This window comes from Onychomys torridus, chromosome 13 (assembly GCF_903995425.1).
Source record: "Onychomys torridus chromosome 13, mOncTor1.1, whole genome shotgun sequence".
In the NCBI taxonomy this organism is placed as follows: Eukaryota; Metazoa; Chordata; class Mammalia; order Rodentia; family Cricetidae; genus Onychomys; species Onychomys torridus.
Genome location: NC_050455.1, coordinates 29,936,086 through 29,956,466, shown reverse-complemented (window position 1 = coordinate 29,956,466; position 20,381 = coordinate 29,936,086). Strand labels below are relative to the sequence as shown.

The 20,381-nt window shown below is 39.7% G+C and overlaps 1 protein-coding gene across 3 annotated transcripts in view; it reads right to left on the bottom strand.

The window, feature by feature from the left end:
• Positions 1–200: 200 nt before the first annotated feature.
• Positions 201–20,381, bottom strand: part of Kctd16 (potassium channel tetramerization domain containing 16) — a 283,202-nt gene continuing 263,021 nt past the window's right edge. For all 3 annotated transcript variants that reach the window (XM_036204711.1, XM_036204712.1, XM_036204713.1), the window contains exon 3: positions 201–2,170. In XM_036204711.1, the coding sequence (XP_036060604.1) occupies positions 1,719–2,170 (452 nt within the window). In that variant the 3' untranslated portion in view covers positions 201–1,718. The remainder of the gene's footprint in view (positions 2,171–20,381) is intronic.

Genomic DNA, 20,381 nt, shown 5'->3' with positions numbered 1-20,381 from the left:
GAGGAGATTCTAAAATTAATGTACCTAAATGAAGGTTTTCAGAAAGAAGAAACTGATCATTAGATTTTCCTCCCATAGAAATTGTCTGGTTGTCTTTATTACCTGTGCTAATTACACATATGTGAGCACACATGTATACACACACACACACACACACACACACACACACACACACCAAAAAATTAGGAATGCTTGGCACATTATAGTGACAAATCATTTTTTTTTCCAGTTACCACTGATATGTATGAGGAATGCTGAAAATTTAAAGTTGTCTTTGGACATTCATTTAGCACAAGTGAACAAAAGAACTATTGAGAGATTAATAGAAGACAAGAGTCATGTGGATAGACATTGTTAACAATTTCTTTTGGACTATATCTGTACAGGTCAGGAATATATTTTTTAAAAAAGCTTTAAAAGTCAAATTCATAACTTTTGTGTTCCAGCCCCACCCACTTGGGTCATTACAGACATTTTAGAAATGGTACAACTAAACCATAGTATGGCCACAGCCAAACCCCAGAATCCCAAAGGCAACCAAGCCTGGCTATAAGCAAGCAACAATGTACAGGTGTAGTTTAAAGTTCGTATGAGAAATTAGGAAGCATGTGGGGTACAAATCCTTTAAAGCAAGCAAACTGAAGGCTGGATGCATCTTTAATTATTGTGTGTTATTCATAGCTTCACGACTCATAAGGATGCAAAGAACTTGCCTGAATTGTACAAAAGGCCTCATCAGGAAAATGTGGGCAAATTAGAACTCTGATTCAGGTAGAGAATGGTGATCATCAAATAAGAATGGAGAAGGCTGAGTGCAGGGCATCTCAAAGCTGTGTTTATGGATGAGAATATTTGCGAGTTTCTTAAAACACAAACAGTGTTCCACTAGCTCATCTCACTGTCTCCTAGTGTAGGGAAAGAGCACAGCAGTGCAAAGGAGCCTGGGGGTATTCATTTCAAAATAAGAAAGAGAATTTGTTGATGATTCGAGCCTATTCAACATTAGAAGGTGTTGCCAAGGGAGGCTGGAAAACCTGCCCAGGAGGGCTTTAATAAAGAGGCAGAGGTTCCTTTGTCTGAAGTGCTCTTGTGGGGGCAGCTGGCAGCAGGGTGTCAGTCCTTGGCTGTCCAGCCCCTGGGTCATGTGCATCCATTGTGCATATGTACAGACATATATTGTGCTTGTGTTGCACATGTGCTCATGCATACAGAGTCAATAGAAACTGGCACATAGAGATCTAAGTGAAAAATCATACAAATCTGCCATTCTCCCCTCACCCCATGAACAAAAGGAAAGAAAAAATGAAAAACCTTGACTTATGCCACTGGATCATATCTCTTTCCCCATCCTTGACCAAAGGAAGGAGGCAGAAAATGAGAGGGAGAAAAAAAAAATGGTTTGGGATAGATGACTCCCAAAGTCTGTGAGCTACTCACATGTAGCCAGCTTTCATTGTATGTAAGACTCTCAGCACATGGGACCAAGTTAATAAAAGACAAAGGACAACACAGGAGCGCACTTCTGGTTCCACATCTGAAAAGAAATCTACCCTGTGGATTTACACGTTAAGGTGAGCTAGTTAAAGTAGGCAGTAGCACATCAATGGACTATTGTGTTCTAACAAATGTGGATCATTCATTAGTTGTCATTTTTCCTTTAACATATGTCTTCCTTTGGGGAGGTTTATTTCAAAATGGTGACTATCCCCAGCCCTCCCCTATAGATGATACTTCCGTAAAAGTTCAGACTGCCAAGGATGTTTTCTCTCGGGGAAGCGATCTGGAATTTTTATCTTCAGGAAATCCTGGATGCACTTCTCCAGCTCTTCTTCGATGGAGAGCTTTTCTTTCGCAGCTTTCTTTTTGCTGCTTATGTTCGACTCCCTGGAGCCTGACGTCAGAGTCCTGAGCAGGTCACTTTTCCGCCTCATCTCTGACTGTTGGATCAGCTGCACGGGGCCCTTCTTAATGGGCCGGTCCAGAGTCTGGATGTTGCTCTGGCGCGTTACAGGACCACAGATCACCGTCTCCTGGGGAGAGCTGGCCTCTGACTGGCTGTCACAGCTGGAAGTGGAGAGGTCATTGCAGGAGGTCCCGCTCTCCCCTTTGTCTCCTTTGCCATTTTTGCAGCAGCAGTCGCAATGAGAAGAGGACCATCTGGAAGGCTCACCTGAAAGGCAAACACAGACCCCAAAAATGAGTGCCAGCAACTCAGGGTGATGCAGAGGCAGAACACATTAGTACTCAAAAGAATAAGGGTTATTCACCACAGCAACATCCAGAAGCTAAGTCATTGAATGGACGTCCATCACTAATAGAAGACTGTGCATCTAGTAGACTATGGTATCATGCTTAAGCACACTGGCACTGCACTGAAGAGCCCCGTCAGAAATACCCAGGTGTTTATCAAACCTGGCACTTGACAGACCCAAATTTCTAGGACTTCAGTTCTACCAGCACTAACACCAAGATAAGTATTTTCTTGCTACCTAGAGTCTTAGAGATGATTTAGCTGAAACAAGCGGAATGGAATGGTTGACAGTAATCTCAGAAAGTGCTTGCCAATTTTACCATGGGTAACATTAAACCCTCAGCTAAAGCCACACCTGTAACAGTCAGGATTCAGGAAGAGGCTATCCAAGGGGAAATGGTAGTGGTTAGTGAAGAGGGCTCTGGCCAGCCCCATCATCTACTTGGCTCTCCATCATCCTATGAGCACAAAAGCTCCACTTGGCATTTGCACACATGGAAACACCAAGACCCAGAGAGCTTAACAGATACGCCATGGTTTGAATAGTTAGTAGAAGAGCTGGGATTTGAATACAGATGTCCCAAGTATTATAACCAAGTCAGTTAACTGCTTCCTAAAACAAATTGCCTGTCTGTAAAATTCTTGCTTCTCAAAATACTGTTCAAGTGTGAATTTCTCTGAAGTCCCTATGCATCTCTCCTAAAAATGTCTGTCTCCCCACAGGTATGGCTGTACTTTTTAAGCACCTTAACTATTGCACATAACTACCTTACGTGTGTCCCAGAAGCTATTAGACCATCATCTTCCCAATGTAGACATGATGATGTGCTCATTGTTGCAAGTCTAATGAATCACCCAAGGTATAACAAAGAAACTTAATAATACAGAGCATCTTAATAATAACTTTAAAGTAGCTGGATCTAGCCATGCCTGTAGCTAGTCTTGTCAGTGGGCTTGTCAGTTATGTGATCCAAAAACATCCCTTTTTAATTTAAACCAATGTGAGAGTTTCTGTCCCCATCCCCTAAGTGTTGACTCTTGAAAATGAGTCCAGCAGTTTGGAGACAGAACAATTTTTCAGGTACACAGTCGGTGGCTCCATGAACTTTGAAAAATTCACAATCATGGCCAAAAGAACTTTTTCAGACATAAATTTTGGCCTCTATCCTTCCAATCTCTGAATAGCCCCAAACCTTGTGGAATCATTCTATGTACTGATCATATATTACAGGTTGGGTGTTGTGCAATATTACTTTAACTAGAAAAGATGTGTTAAAAATTATTTATGCTGCTGAAGATTACTTTAATTATGTAAAGGTATGTGACATTTATTTATGCTGCATTTGTTCAATGATGTAAAGATGAGTGTTTAATCATGCAAAAAAAATGTGTTGCATTTATTTCACCATGTCTGCCTAAGGCACCTGATTGGTCCAATAAAGAACTGAATGGCCAATTGCTAGGTAGAGAGAGGAATAGGTGGGGGCTGGCAGGCAGAGTGAATAAATGGGGGAAGAAAAAGAGAGAAGAGAAAGAAGGGGAAGAGAATGAGGGAAAAAGAGAGAGACACGCTGAAGCCAAGAAGCCAGGCAGCCCCCCAGCCAGCAGTCAGGAGAAGCAGTGAAAGTAAGATACATAGAAGGAAAGAAAAGTAGAAATCCCAGGAGAAAAAGGTAGATAAAGAGAAACACGTTAAGTTAAAAGAGCTAACCAGAAATGAGCCTAAGCTAGTCTGAGCATTCATAACAAATAAGTTGCTGTGTTATGATTTGGGAACTGGCTGGTGGACAAAAGAGAAAGCCTGGTGCAGCTGGGCATTTCAATTCACCCACTTCACTAACGCCATAAAAATATGAAGGAAGACTAATATCTTTATGATAATAATATAACAGAAAAATAATAAAATATATTCTGAGTTTTTAAAATGCAGTTTGATTTTATAGGTATCATTATGAAAAATATAGTTCATTGCCATTTCTAATATGATCAAAGAAATGAACCTATTTTAAAAAGTCACCCCTTGACATCCTATGGAATGTCTCTATTTCACATGTTAAATGATTCTCACACTTGACAACTATTCATATTTTTTCAGAAGTAAAAATACTTTTCTCTAAATCACAGCCCCCAAACAACTAATTTTTACACACTCATAGACTCACTTTCTAACATATGACTGAGTAATCATTGCATTTATACAGCTATTAAATTAAACGCCACAATCCAATTAACCAAAAGGAATCATAATAGCAGTAACTCCACAGCTATTCTCAGTTATTACAACTAAATATCTTCTGCACAACAGAGAAACTGCTCCACATGTACCAGCTGGTGCTTGGAAATATCAACAATGAAAAACGCTTTCAGTCTGCCAGGGGATATTGAGGGAAATATTTCTCACCTCTGGTCAGAATCTGCCTCAGCTGCCTGACAACGGGATCATTCTTTACTGATACAACTCAAAGTGGGGTAGGTCCAATGAATTGGACTAAATAAAAGTAATCACTTCAGACAGGAGTTTATGTAACTTGGTCCACTGGAGAATGTTTAGAAATTAGATTTAGCATTGAGGAAAAAAAAGGGAAGAAGGACTAGAATAAGGAAGGGAATTGTAGGAAAGAGGCAGGGAGGATACACACACACACACACACACACACACACACACACATACACACACACATGCATACATACATACATACATACATACATACATACATACAAACATACATACTTACTATCTGGAACATACTTGTCTATTACCTTAAAACAAGGTGACAAAACATTTTGGCCATAAGCCCTCTGAGTCAACAGAAATGTATGTTCCTGCCTGGGAGTTCTCTTCCACAAGAAAGTCCCTTCAGTCACCAAGGCTCCAAAGGAAGTTTGAATCTTCTTAAGAGCCTTTAAATAAGAGCCTTTAAAGCAGCACCCAAACCCATATGTGATTGACCCCTGTGCACCCATGTGCAGCCTTGCACTGCATTAGCAATCAAGGGGCCTGGCACTGCAGCTTGTCTCCTAAAGATGCTGGGAAGATCCTGCATCTAAGTGTCATCTGGGATATTCCAGCTTCCAGGCAAATATAACTATTACCTTTCATTCATCCTGGGCACTGTCACTCTTACAAGGAAACTGAACAACTTACTTTTGGTGGAGCTTGTCACTACTGCGCATTTCAATATGTCACAAGAACATTTGGATATTTTACGATTTGGGCAAGGTAATTTATAAAATGGCTTCTGAGGTTTTTATATTCTTTTGAAATCAAGAAAGAAGATGGGATTAATATAGTCCAAACAGAGACAATATGAAATTTGAAAATAGTCATGTTGAACAGAGATGTTCACCATCTCCTCCCTGGAAGCACTGTGTCCAACTACCTTCTTCCCAAGAATGTAACTGAAGCAGAGGTATGAAACTAGGAAGGAAGAAGGCTGGAAACACAGGGCACTTTGACTTTGCAGTCTCTCAGAGGCATGCTCACAAACCTTAAGAAGTCATGAAAGACCTAAGCAAGGCCAGTTCTGCTATGTACGGTATTCTAGGACCTTTCCAACTGTGGAGAAAAGCAGCATCACAAATACCCCAGAGCTGCAGATTTAAATACTTTCACTCCTAATCTGGGACGTTTCAACACTGCTTGGAGTCTTTCCATTTAGCTAGAAAACAGGTTGTAACTGATTGGCCATATATAAGTAGAAAATTATTTCTTTCAAAGAAAAGTCTAACTTAATGGTATTAAAAAGAGAAGAAAATCCAGTGACTTTCAGAGGTTTATGAATTGCTAAAACCTAAAATTTGATAATACCACTTTGTTTTTTATAAGCCATTTCTGAATTTGATGGCTTCTGCAACCATTTTGGTATCTGGCACATAATAGATTTTTGATAAATGTTTGATGAATGAACACATGTGCTAAAAACATACTTTCAGATGTTTCAAGTTGAAAACTTGGCAGAAAAGATCTCAGGCTCCAGCATTAGTTACAACAATTTGACAAGTGTGGGTCTTTGGAACAGTTACTTGAGATCTCTGAGAGTCATTTGAAAAATAATTAAACTAATAGTTTTTTGTTTACAGATGTTTGAAGAAAATTAAATGAAATCATTGAAGTAAAGTATGCCTCAGTCTATAGAACAAAATATGTACTCCATTCGTTCAAATATATTGGCCTTACTACAAGCCAGGCCTCAGTCGGCATAAACATTTCAATGAGAAATTTGACTGATATAATGATGATTCGGCTACAAATGCACTGTATAGTCAATATTTACTGATGGCTCAAGTGCCTCATTAGGAAGGACCCTGTAGCAGAGACGCAGTAGGAAAGTATTAACTGAGTATCTGGTAATGCCTGACTTGCCATTGGAATGGAGAATAATGATAAGCATAAAAAGTATCTAGCAGATACCATATTACCAGGAATATTTCTGGAAGAAAGGAATCTTTCAGTGCAGTGCTTAAAAGTTAACAAGTAGATGAGTCCTCTGGTATAAAAATTTACTTGAGTTATCTAAATGCAGGATAGGAAGAATTTTGAATTTTAAATTAAATGCAGGGAAAGTGGGAAAATCAGCTGTCCAAATATCTACATTCAAACCTTTGAATATTTTACATCTCAGCAAAGTCAAGGACCAGACAAGCAGGTGGTATGACTGAGGTGTCCCAGCTTCCACAGAGCCCTGAGTGCAGCGGTTCTTACTGGTAAGAAGTAGGAGAGGAAAGCCTACAAAATATGCCTCCATGAAAAATTCAAGGCCAGCTGAGTGAGACATGACTTAGCAAACTCACAAAGTGCTTATGCATTTTTAAAGGAGGCATCTCTGTAATCTACCCACACTTCAAATTCTCCACCTGCTAATGACTGTGAGTACAATGTACCACATTACAGCAGCGGCTGGGCTGGGAGAGATGGCCTGCCATGTCTTCTCTGTCAATGATGCAGGAGCCTCCCAGTCTGGGAGAGAGGTGGCCAGATTTAATTTATCAAGGCTGCTAAAAGATACTCTTAGTTTCACAGCTGAGAAGTCAATAATGAGCAAATTGATGTTTTTCTAATTCTGCTAACCTTTGAAGATGCATTGAATGGTAGAGAAATAGGCAGGCTACGCATGCTTCTGTACAAAACGTTCTTAAGCTTGACAATCATCATTTCTTGCTCTTGGCAAACATTTTCTTTACTCAAGGGCATTTTGGCGTTGGGTGGGCCCACCTGGGATGCCTATTTAAGAGGTAGTGTATATGAGCAAGAAAAGATAATTAAGCCATCCACATATCAGTCAGGAAAGCATATACTCCACTATTAATCTTAACATGGAGAATTCAATAAAAGGTAAATAAACAGACATTAGAAGGATAAAAGTGACACTGAAGAGATGACCAGAATGACCAGGGGCTACAGCTACTGTCTGTAAAGATGGACAGAAGAATGTGCAAATGCTAAAGCTTAAACAGTTTAGAAGAGGTGTCTGGTGGAGGAGGGTCCATATGCCTGAGGAAGCCTGCCACACTACTGGGGAAGGTACCTGTAGGAGTCAACCTCTGAGATCATGATGGAGAGAGAACAGCCAATGGCTCTAAGGCAAAGCAAAGCAGATGTAGCTTGAAACAAGCCAGGAATCTTCTTCAGCTGCATGTCTCACGCCTTCCTCCAGCATCCCCTACTGACAAAACCTAGCAGAAAGACAGCTTTGTACATGAAGAGTGTCCTTGTGTGACTGGTTAGTTGGGGTGGTGATCCTGAATCCTAGTCCTGGCATCACAAAGCATAGCCAAGAAGGGTGGGTCTGGAGCAGAGACAGTGCCTTCAGAACCAGCGTATGGATGCTATGAGGGATGACAATGGATAAGACACCCTCTGCGCCAGGTGGAGTGTATTGCACAGAAGAGTTAGTACACGGCAATAAAGAAAGCCATGATCTCACTTCAGCTCCTGCCCTATGGCCCTTTTTACACTTCAGGGTTTTCAATTTGTTCTCCCCTTGCCAGAAACACACACTCTTCTCGTCTACACTGGCTTAACCTGCTCACATCAGCACAAACACAGCTGAAATGTAACTTCACAGAATGGATTGCCCATTCTATTCTCCAGTACAATTAAAGAACAATTAAAGATCATCCTAATCTCTTGTTTCTGGCTTTTAACTTTAACTTTTATATTTTCATAACATCATGTATGTAGAAGCCTGACATTCTCTCTCTCTCTCTCTCTCTCTCTCTCTCTCTCTCTCTCTCTCTCTCTCTCTCTCTGTGTGTGTGTGTGTGTGTGTGTGTACATGCACAGTGTATATGTGTATTCTTCCAGGTTTATTAATTTAAATGGCTGTTTTCCACATAAGGCTGTAGGCTGTATCAATGGCCTTCTGAATTCTACACCGTACTAATATACACAGGTCAGGCTGCGAGAGTATATTCTAGGGTGTATGTAGATGTTCAGTAAATGTTTATGCATAGGACAAATGAATTGAACAGAAAACTGATATATATATTATATATAATATATATATATATACACCATATGATTAGAGATTTTGGGTATATGACAGGGAGAGAGAAGAGAGGGAGAAGGAGAGAGAGAGAGAGAGAGAGAGAGAGAGAGAGAGAGAGAGAGAGAGAGGCTTAAAGAGACAGAAAATTCTTTACAAATAACTAAAGACCTCTGACTCATGAAAGTCTTTAGAAGAAGTACTATCAGGAGACATCCAATATAATCATGATAAAATAGGCTGGCTTGACAGCAATCAAATTGCATGGCCTGTCCAACAAGTTCAAAGTGCCTTATTTTGTATATGGCTATGTGTGTATAAATTAGTCCTCATGTATAATGACTTGTTAATATAAAGGACCTTGCATTATTATAGAACTTACATAGCAATCAACTTTCCTAGCTACTCTATCTATACTTCATATTGGTATAACTTTCCTATTTGGTAATGTTCAGACCCACCTTCCCACCTCTGGTTTTGAACCTGTTAGGTTTTAGAGCAATCAGTGATTTGAATAAAGCTGATAATCCTGAAGCTTGACTCCATGGTTGGGTATCTTCTTCTCTTAAACAGCTTGTGATGACATGACTATTCCACTTTTCAAGGACTGTTTGCTCTCTAATTGCCTTTCTCCTCATTTTATTTCATTGCAGCCTTAGGTTTTTTCTCCTTCCTTTTAGCTAAGGTCACACATTATTACTCTGACCCCCAAAGTCCTTATTAGTCATCTAGTCCAAGTTCTGTGGCCCACTCTAACCCCTTTCCTACCTGCCTCCATTCATTCTACAAATTTGCCTTTATCCTTTTCTTCAACTTATTTTTTTTTTTTTTGTAAACTGGGGCAAGTTTCCCATGACCCACCCTATGTCTTAATCAATATCTAGGTCACAAAGGGAGGATATATGGCCCTGATGTGAATAGAGTTCCCTAACATGACCACAGTGGGTGATGCTGGCTTGCTGTGTGACTCAAGCTAGGTAGATGTGAGCCCTCACTGGGACTGTTCTGCTAGAACATATGGGTCATAAATGCTGTATTCTGTGGGAGGTTGCCAAACTGGGAAATGTGAGTCCAATAGCCATCTTTCACACCAGCTGGGGAAGACATTCATGGAACAGTGAGCCAAGGGAGACAGGAAAAGCTGAAAAATAGAGAGAAACAGCCCATCATTTAGCAGAGTCTCAATTTGGCCCTAGAGACAGATTTATAATCTTTAGGCCTGGAAATTCTCTTTCTGATTAATCTAGTAAGAGTTAATTTTCTGAAGCTTATAACAAGATTCTTGAGAACTATATCAAACTCATATAGGCACACTTAGCACCTATTAACTTTATCCATTTCTTCATCTGAACATACAAACACACTCCCAACACCAAGGATGCAGAGGGAGAGAACTATCAGGACTGAAAAGCTGTCTTGAGAATGACCTGTTTCTTCTCTGGGGTGGTGTTGTGTTTATCACATTATCCCCAACAAATCTAAACAGCATTTGAAGCAACAAACTAAATCTACATCACCACCTGTTTTGCAAAAGAACTCCAGTTGTGAACAAGGCCACAGCTATCCTCCCAGCCAAAACTTTAGTATAATAATAAAAATATAAATTAATGCAATTGATGGAGGACCCCATATGTGTCAGTCTTCATAGTAATCCATTAAGTGGTGCTCTTTTACTTTGCTTTTCATGAAAATGAATGCAGCTTAATATTAAATTAGCCCAGTCCAAAGTCACAGGCTTGAGAAGTGACAGGAGTTCAAACCAAGATATTCTGGGTTTTGGTGAAAATATGTTCCAATATCTCTCTCTCTCTCTCTCTCTCTCTCTCTCTCTCTCTCACACACACACACACACACACACACACACACACACACTTCTGCAAGAGATATATTGGAAGTGCCAACAAGCTGCAAGGGTTAAGACATTTACTGTAAAGCATGGACACCGTAATGACTCTACCTTCAATAACACCTCTAAGCATAATAGACTTAGAACAACTTGAAAAGTCTCTATTTTCTTAGATATTTCATTCTTATATTTGTGTAAGAAATTTAAGCTCTCTCCCTCCAAAATATTGGCACAGGACTAACTTAAAGGATAAAGCATGCTGACTCTCTTAGTGATGTGTGGAGATAGTTCACACTCTTCATGTATTCTCTTACTGCGGCTGCTCTGGTAACAACCAGTAGTGTCTGAAGTGTGCACTTCATTAGTTCACGAAAAAGCCCTTTGTGACATAATAAACATATAATATTTGCTAATACTGTTTAATAAATATGGAATAGCCAAGCAGGGCATGGGTCTTACTAAGGGGGAGAATGTGTTTGTGAGCAAATGCAGACCTAAACTTCTATTGTTTCTCATGGTTCAAAAAGAGTCAGCCTATGCTAGAACAATTAATTATTCAAGAGCCAGAGAACTCAGGGATCTGAGCAACACAGATGAAATAGAAGAACTGTCTCAGAACATGTGTGAGTCATGCATCACTCTGAAGGAAGTCAGCATTAAGCAGAAAACCTCGAGAGCAGAAGACGCTCTCATGAGAAGTCCAACAAGGAAGAGATGCAAAGTCCGGATGGCCACAGCAATAGTGTAGAGGCAGGATCCTAGAAAGACAGGCAAAAATCTAAAGAGCACTAAAAGGATATGCCCAGGGTCTAGAGGGGGTCAGAGGCCAGTTCTGTGTGGAACCCTGCTTGGGACCACAGCACGGTTACCACTGGGATGTTGTGCCCTGGGACAAAAGGTAGATAACTCAAATCCAAATGGAGAAAATCTTCTAAACAAATAATCTATCATCTGGGACAGATAAATAAATAAATAAATAAATAAATAAATAAATAAATAGGAGCAAAAACACTCTCCAGAAGAGGCTGTTGTTCCTGACAGTGAAGATAACTTTGTATGATAAAGTAGTTGGAGAAAGAGGATATTGCATAGAATCACATACCTGATGGAGAAAGGTGGAAGAAAAGGAGAGGGGAGCATAGGAAAGGACAGGAAAGTAGAGGAGGAGAAAGGAAATGAAGAGGGAAGGGGAAGGGAAGGGAGAGTAGCAGGGGGGAAGGGAGCCCTATGTGTTGATAACATTGGCCTACATTGGTACAGTTCCAGGCTGGAGATACTGAGCTCCATGCTGTCCTGCATCTGGCAGCATCTCACTGAATGTTTCAGCCTGTGGAGAGAGGTGGGGACTAAAGTGCTTTTCTACCTCAGGACAAGTAGGTAGCTGGCTAGGACCTGCCTTTTCCAGGTAACAATAGGCTGCCATTCTGTTTGACTTTTGCTATAAGGAACATCAAATGGCCTTTTTTGAATGGTGTGTATTCTTGACAGAAGAATCATTTTCAGAAATCTAGGGAGAATGGTTTATCACAATTCTCAGGCTACACAGAGATGGGAGCCTGGAAACAGACAGAAATGGGTAATGACTAGTATTGATATTAATTTTAAAAATTCTGCACTGAATTACTGAACTATGGGCACCTACCACATGCCCATTGAGATGCTACTCAGACATACAGCAGGGAGTTTTCACCTTAATATTTGGTTTGCCTAGCTTCCTGTGGAGTCTGCCCTCTGCACTATAGGCTGAGTGGCGGCTGGCTCCAACCTTAAACTTTACCTGGAAAATTTCTCCTCAGCCAAGATAATTGACTCTCCAGGGGGGCCACTTAATGTCCCCTGGGGGGATCTTCTCACTGTTCTGAAATAAATGTGCATACTTATTGAATAGCAAACCAGATTTGATAAAACTTGACTAAGTGGTCCAGGGCTTACAAAGCCAGTAAAAGACAAGGCTAGGATTGTTTTTGGTTGTTTTAGCTTCAAGACCCCTGTCTATTTCTTCACCACATTGCACTGTTCCAGTGGAAAGCTACCTTTTTGACAGGAGCTTATCTGGCACACTCCGTCCCCCATTAATGATAAACTTTAAAGAAACCCAGTAAGCAGAGGAAAGGGAAATTGAGCTGCCCTTTCATTTTTTACCAAATGGGAATAACTCCTCATTTTCACCAGGCTGTCTTCAGATGATAATAGAAGAGAAAGCCTTGCAGAATTTAGCAGCTCTGCCTTAACCTGTATCTCAGCTAATTGGATGGTAATTAATTGCTATTCTTTTAATTAGGAGTTCAAAATGGGATAAAGGCAGAGCTAAGCAAAAGTTTCTCTATATAGGCACAGCCTATATTAATAACCTGTCATAATAATAGAGATCATTAAGTGGGATGTTTACTACATGCCATGTGTTGTCTTATGCAGTTTCCTCATTGAGACTCATTTGAGATCTGCAGAATCCCTAGGAAAGATACTTGTTGTCTTTCACTTTTTGCAGAAAGGGAAACTGAGGCCCAGGAAGGGTAAGCAGAAGCCCAATGCCATTACAAAATGGAACTGGCATGAAGAATCAGGCAGTCTGGTCCCAGGATCTCCATAGAGAGACAGGTAGTCATGCCAATTGTCCTGTTTCTTGGGCTTTGTTTGGTTTGGTTTGTGTGTGTGTGTGTGTGTGTGTGTGTGTGTGTGTGTGTGTGTGTGTGTATTTGTGGATACACATGAAGGCTGGAGATCCTTTTTGTTATACAAGGTGTCTCCCTGGGACTTAGGTCTCACTGCTCATTAGGCTAGACTGGCTAGAATCTGATGGTCTCAGCCTTTCCAGTGCTAGGGTTATAAGCCTGCCACCACATTTTTCCTTGTGCTGGAGATTTGTACTGGCTAGTTTTATGTCAATTTGACACAAGTGATAGTCATTTAAGAAGGTGAAACCTCAATTAAGATAAAAAATGTCCTGACTAAGTAGGCCTGTGGCTAAGCCTATAGGAAATTTTATTTCTTTTTAATTTAATTATTATTTTTTAAATTTAATTTATTAATTTATTTTACATTCTAGCTGCATTCCCCCCCCTTCTTTCCTTTCATTCCCTCCCTCTACCTCCCCTCTGCCCCCTCATCCATGCCTCCCATGGGTATCAACCAAGCATGGCATATCAAGTTGTGTTAAGACAAAGCACCTCCCCTTGTATTAAGGGACACTTTCTTGATTGATAATTAATGGTAGAGAGTCCAGCTTAAGGTAGATTGTGCTACCCCTGAGCTGGTGGTCCTGGGTGCTATAAGAAATCAGGCTGAGCAAGCCACAAGGAGCAAGCCAGTAAGCAGCACTCTTCCATGGACTCTGCATCAGTTTGTACCTCTAGGTTTCTGACTTTAGTGCCCACCTGGATTACCCTCAGTGATCCAGTATGATCAGAGAGGTATAAGCTGAAATAAACCCTTTCCTCCTCAAGTTACTTTTGGTCATGGCCTTTATCACATATTGTGGGATATTTTATCACATTGTATGAAGATGTGTTGCTATTTTACCTTGCCTGCCTAAGGCATCTGCTTATTTTAATAAAGAGATGAATTGTCAATAGCTAGACAGGAGAGAATCAGCAGGACTTCTGGACAGAGACAGGAACATAGGGAGGAAGAAAGGTGTAGATGCCAGAGATGTAGAGGGAGTTGAACGTACAGAATGGAAGAGAGGTAAAAAGCCAAGTGGCAGAATATAGGTTAATATAAACAGGTTAATATAAGTTATAAGAGCTAGTGGGACAAGCCTGAGCTAAGGCCAAACTTTCATAATTAACAATAAGTCTCTATGTCATTATTTAGGGGCTGGCAGTCCCGAGAAGAAATCTGACAATGACCCCAGTAATAAAAATCCTTACTAAGACAGGATAGAACTCAGCTCTTCATGCTTGCACCATCAATACTTTAGCTAATAAGCCATCTTCCCAGTTCCCAGATACTGGGCTTTAAACTAAAGAAACAAGTATAGACCTCAGCTCTTGCTGATGACTGGTAATGTATTCTTTGGTAATGTGGGAAATAGAAACATTTGGCTGAAGGAGTAGAAAAACTGAATGATAAGACTCATCCTTGTACAAAAAAACTCCTAGGGTATTCTCAATGACTATCTAAAAAAAAATCTATAAAACAACTGATTACTTTGTATGTTAAGCATAATAAGGTGAACATCAACTTTAGTATAAGTATTTAAATAGAAATTTCACTGAAGATAACCAGCCATTTAATCCCATTTCTTCAACCATTCTTCCAATGTTCAGGCCACTCACAATCCATTTTCTTATTACCTAACCATAATCTGCCAATTAGCACCCTTATCACGGGTTGTCTACAAAGGCATTGTCAATATATTTGTTTCCACAGGAGAAGAAAAGCTATGGATAACAACAAAATTAATAAAAATTCAATTCGAACAAGAGAAACCCGTTGATGAGGAAAAGTAAAAGATCATCCACCAATGTGACATCTCTTCAGGTTGTAAAAAAATTTAACAATCAAAGGTTGGGGTAGGGTTCTGTTTTTGTCTTTCCAGGATAATAGAAATACCCATCTTCCAAAAATCATAAGGTCTTGGATATCCAGATGTTTACAACAAAAAGAAAGAATCTATTGGTACCAATCTACACAGGATATGATATCACTGTCTAAAATCTATATCTCTATCAATCTAAAATAGTTGTGGTTCCAATTTAATTATAAACCAAGCTGGCTTTAGAGATGGAATTGGCTCACTCCTTCTCTAAAGCCAAGCATATTGATAAAAGAAAAGGTTGAGAGATTCTTCAGTCCCATATCAGAAGAGCCCTCTGATGTGAGACAGAAGGAAACCAATTATAAGGGACCATTGTCTTCAAGATTCTATTCTCTCCATGCTTACTCTTGAATTCTTGGAATCCTTTCTTACATGTCATGACATCTTTAAATCCAAACCTTCCATTCTGATAAAAAGATAAGTTTTTTTCAACAGCAATCTCTGAAGTCTCCATAAGGAAGATGGGGCCCCAACAACAACTCTACCCAATCCAGAATGATGCCATGGTAATCATCATCATACTACACTTCTTGCCAGAATTTCAGACAGTCTTACCCATTACTCTGAGAGTTGCTGCAGAATCTACAGTTAGTCTAACTGAGATTTAACTATCTGAGCTTTCTCACAATACCCAACAGAGATACCATCACCCCCTAAACAGCAGGAAGCAATTCTAAGAAAACAATGCCCCTTATCCCTAAGGTTTCATATTTCTCAGGGTTATGGATAATGGTTCTAGGGTTGGGGGGTGGAAGAAACTTTTAAACTCAGTACCTTCCTTAAGGAAAGAAAATATGTCTCAAAAAAAGGGGGGGGGGAGAAGAAATGGAATGGATAGGCATAAGATATTATGGTAGATTATCATATACATTAGTAAACAAATTTAGTAATATAGCAGCCTTTGCACTGTTATGAATTCTTATATGTTGATACAAATATAAACTTTTTATATTCCTATTAAAGATAATTTGTATATTGATAAAAATACAGAACTATGTTTGTTATATTGCACACATATTTTTACTCTTATTTGAAATATTTGTACATTGATACAAATATGAATTTATATCTGTAATACTGTATGTATGTTCTACTTGTATTTAAGATATTCTGTATACTGATATATATTTAGGATTATTATCATATTGCATATTGCACTATACATTCCTACCTCTATTAAAGATATTTTATGTATTGTCACAATTTAAAATCATTGTCCTTTTAATGTATATTTGCTTACAGACTGTTTGCCTTATTTATAGGAAGCCTTAGTCCTTAGGTTGTTTAGGTAGATAAGACTTATAGATTTATTGTCACCTATGCTTGTCATCTCTATAATTATGTTAGTTAGGTTATCCAGATTTATAAATACATAGGTCAGATGGACAGGTTATCTTCAAATACTTCATGGACCTAGAGAATATGGCATGTAAATAACTTAGAATTCTGTTGACATGAGACACAATTGCTCCTGGCAGCACCAATTTGATCCCAAGAGAATGTTGGGCTTCTAAGACATTTCCATTTGGAAGTTTGTCTTCTTGGCATACTGGGAAAAGAACTGCCCTTGCCTCAACTGCTGACAGTACAAATGCTGTCCTTTCTGGACAAGTGGGACACAAGAAAAGCGACCACTATACTTTGCCAAGACAGGGTAAGATGGTCTTTCAGAATTCCTGCTTCTGAAACATAGTCTGTCAGATACTTGAGGCCTGTAGCCAATTTGAATGCACCAACGATGCTGAGAAACATTAGGTGACTGTCCAGTCTGCCAGCTGTCTCTGTCTACTCTTGCAAGACTCCTGAAAGTTGCTTGCATCCTTCTCCCATTTCTCAGGTATTATTATATTCCTTCTCAGGTCTTTGATGAGGTTGAAGACTAACAGTTATAGTTACAACTTAGTATATATACATATATAATACCTTAGATAGAATATATTAAGATTAGACTCAGGTTCTTTAGGACAGGACACCTTTTGAAATGATCTTTGTAACATGCCACCTACCCATGCTCTAGACTTCCCTAGATTTTACCATGTGTTTTTCACTTGATATTGTTTGCACTTATTGTAATTCCAACTTATCTAGGTCATTATCCCTCATTACTCCTGGACAATATTTGATAACCATCTCTTTGTATATAGTCTTGTATTAGGTTAGAACCTTCTTATTTAGACAAAAGGGGGAGATGTAGTGGGTAGCCATCCCAGCATTGGCCTGGAAGTTCCAACCCCCATTGAGGCTTTGGTAATGGTCACGCCCACAAGGTGGGGTGGAGGAGGAAGCAGAAGACCCAGGATCGAGAGGAGGTCTCTCTTACTTCTGGGACCCTGGAAGCTGGAGGTAGACCAAGCAGAGTTCTCCAAAGAACACTGCCAGACTGCACCATACCTTTGCCAGACCCTACAACCTATCCCTTCATTTGTAAGTTACCCCACAAAATAAACCTCCCTTTTAACTATGTGGAGTGGCCTTAATAATTTCATCAATAAAACACTAGTGTACACACAGACCGGTATATACAGAAATGTTCTTTCTTGGCTTTCCAGAACAATGACTGCATATTTGACTTGCACTTCAAAAAGAAAGAGAATTCCTGAAGGGATTCATAAGTTGTACATTGTTCTGTCAGTTCATTGTTAACTGTTCAAAAGTGAGTTGTCTGCTATGGTGAAATGCATACATAAAGTTATGAGATTGTCCATTTATCCATGATTCAAGAAAAGTAACCTACCATTACTTCCATGTTAGTTCACTTAAAATAGTCTTTCAAGTACTTTGACAGATCTGTCCTATGAGCAAATACAGCAAAGGAATAGAGGCAATATAAGCAGCACTGACAATTTTCAGACTGGAGGGATATAAAATAAATACTCAGACCCAGTTATAATCACGGGAAAATTAGGTTGAGAGCTATTTGGGTTCTGTCCATTCTATTTGGTGTCCATTGATATTCCTTTGCAATGATTACATTGATAGACATTTGAGGTCTTTCTACATTTTGATGTCTGTGTATTAAATACTTTTCTCTGCACTGATTATTAAACACTTAGTAACAGGCTCTTAGTTGTTAACGTCTGAGAAATGAATGGGAAAGAGAATTTTTAAAAAAGAATCAAAACAAGAATTCTAAAGAGGAGGAAAGGGTTGTCCTGGTGGCTGGACTTTTTATCCCATTGTTTTCCACTTTGGTCATTAAGAGAATTAATTTTCTTTCTCATCACATCATGGTGAGCCTAAAATAGCAAGACTTATTGAAAGAAGGGGTTTAGCTTCAGTTGAAAATTTCAAAGTTGGGGCTACAGAGACATCTCAGCAATTAATAGTTCTTTCTGCTTTTCCAAAGCATGTGGGTATGGGCTCCAGCAGCCACATCAGGCTGTCACAACTGTCTGTAGCTCCAGCTCTGGCAATGCACTTATCTAGCCTCTTCTGGCACCTGCATGCACAAGGGATACACTCACACAGACACATATACATAAATAAAAATAAATATTTTGTAAAGCCTTCAGAATCAGGCAAGATCTTGATCAGACTTCTGAATCTGTAGTTACTGAAACATTCAGTTTAGACACATGGATACCCTATTCCAAAGTGATGGAGATCAGAAACTGATATAAAGAGAAAGAAAATAAGAGGGGCAAAAATGAAAACCCAGAGACAAAAGAACACATTATTAAACATGATGATACACGTCTACCAGCCCAACACTCAGAAGGTCGATGCAAGAGGATCACTGTAAGTTAAAAAGGTCAACAAGAGTCTAGAGCACTGTGTGATGATAACACTGACCTACATTTGTGCAGCCCCTGGTCTACATGAGAGGACACCGAGCTCTATGCTGCCCTTGCATATGTAAATACTAGTACCAGAGGAAGACTGAGAAAGCAAAGCATACAAACAAGGAGATAGCTGCAAAAGAGAAAAGCAGAGAAAGTCACAAAACATAAGAAATGGAAGGTCAGTGTGTTGGTTGCTTTTTTCATAGCTGGGACAAATACCTGACACAAGCAACTTAGGGAAGGAATGTGTTTCGTATCACAGTTTCATGACAGAGAAGAGAGAGCAGTGTTCATCACAGCAAAGCTAGTTTCTGTCTATGGCCGCTGGAGGGTAGGTGTGGCAGCTTGTTCATGTCTCAGCAATGCACCAGGAGGCAGACACCTCTGCCCTCTGGCTATGAGCCTACATATGTCCCAACAACCTAGTACCCTATTTTTTCAATGTAGACCCCATGTTTAAAGAGTTCTGTAACCTTTCCAGAAGAATGTTGCCATCGGGGACTGAGGGTACATATTCTCCACCCTATGAAATACTGTTCTCAATCATGCAAGCAGTCAGTTTCCAAGAATAATTTGAAACCTGTGATAGGAGCCAGAGTAGAAGTCTAGGAAACTAAAATGAAATTCTGAAGACTATAGAACTAGAGTGCTTGAGATGTCTTTAAGATTTAGGGAAGTTCAGCATTATTCTGGAAGGAAGTAGCATTTGGCTCTAGGTTAAAGAGTAAAGAGACGGTAAGAAGAAAGACCAATGAATACTGTGTGAGATACTGAAAATAGTGTTCAATAGTGGGGATATGAGAAAGTATAACCTTGGGAGGAATTCACAGGCATCTGGTGAATGAGGATGTCATGGGAAAGGTGAGAGGCAGCTAGAGCTAGAATACGGATCACAGAATCTTGTCACGGAGGACGAAGGGACTACTGAAGTTATCAGGTTACAAATGCGTTTCAGATGACAAAAGTACAGATTGCTCTAAGAAAGAACACAGGAGTTGCAGACAAGTTAGGAGGCTGCTAAAATGACCCAGGTGAGATGAAATGATAGCACCTGCTATTGTTTCTAAAAATGGAGAGCAGCTGCCTGCTATCAGAGCTACTGAGAGGGCAGAAGTTACAGATGTGGACGAGAGGAGGGAGGTATAAACGATGTTTCCAGGAGTACCCCGTTCTTGCAGCTAATCTTGTTCTCTGAAGCAGGCACCATGGAAGAAGAGGCTGGGGGAGGGGGAGGTGATGAAGACAATCAGCTCAATTTGCAAATCTGGGGACTGGTAGAACATCCAAGATATCAATATTATCCCAGGATGCTATAAGCATGACTTCAAATTGTCCATTCTATGCTTCTCCTGAAACTCCTAAGCATCCTTTTCTATGATGTGCATGTGTTCATATGTTTGAATAACAAATCATGGTACAAAACAGAAAACTTCAGAAATTGAGTGTAGAATACTTTGGGGATTTTAACACTACCCTA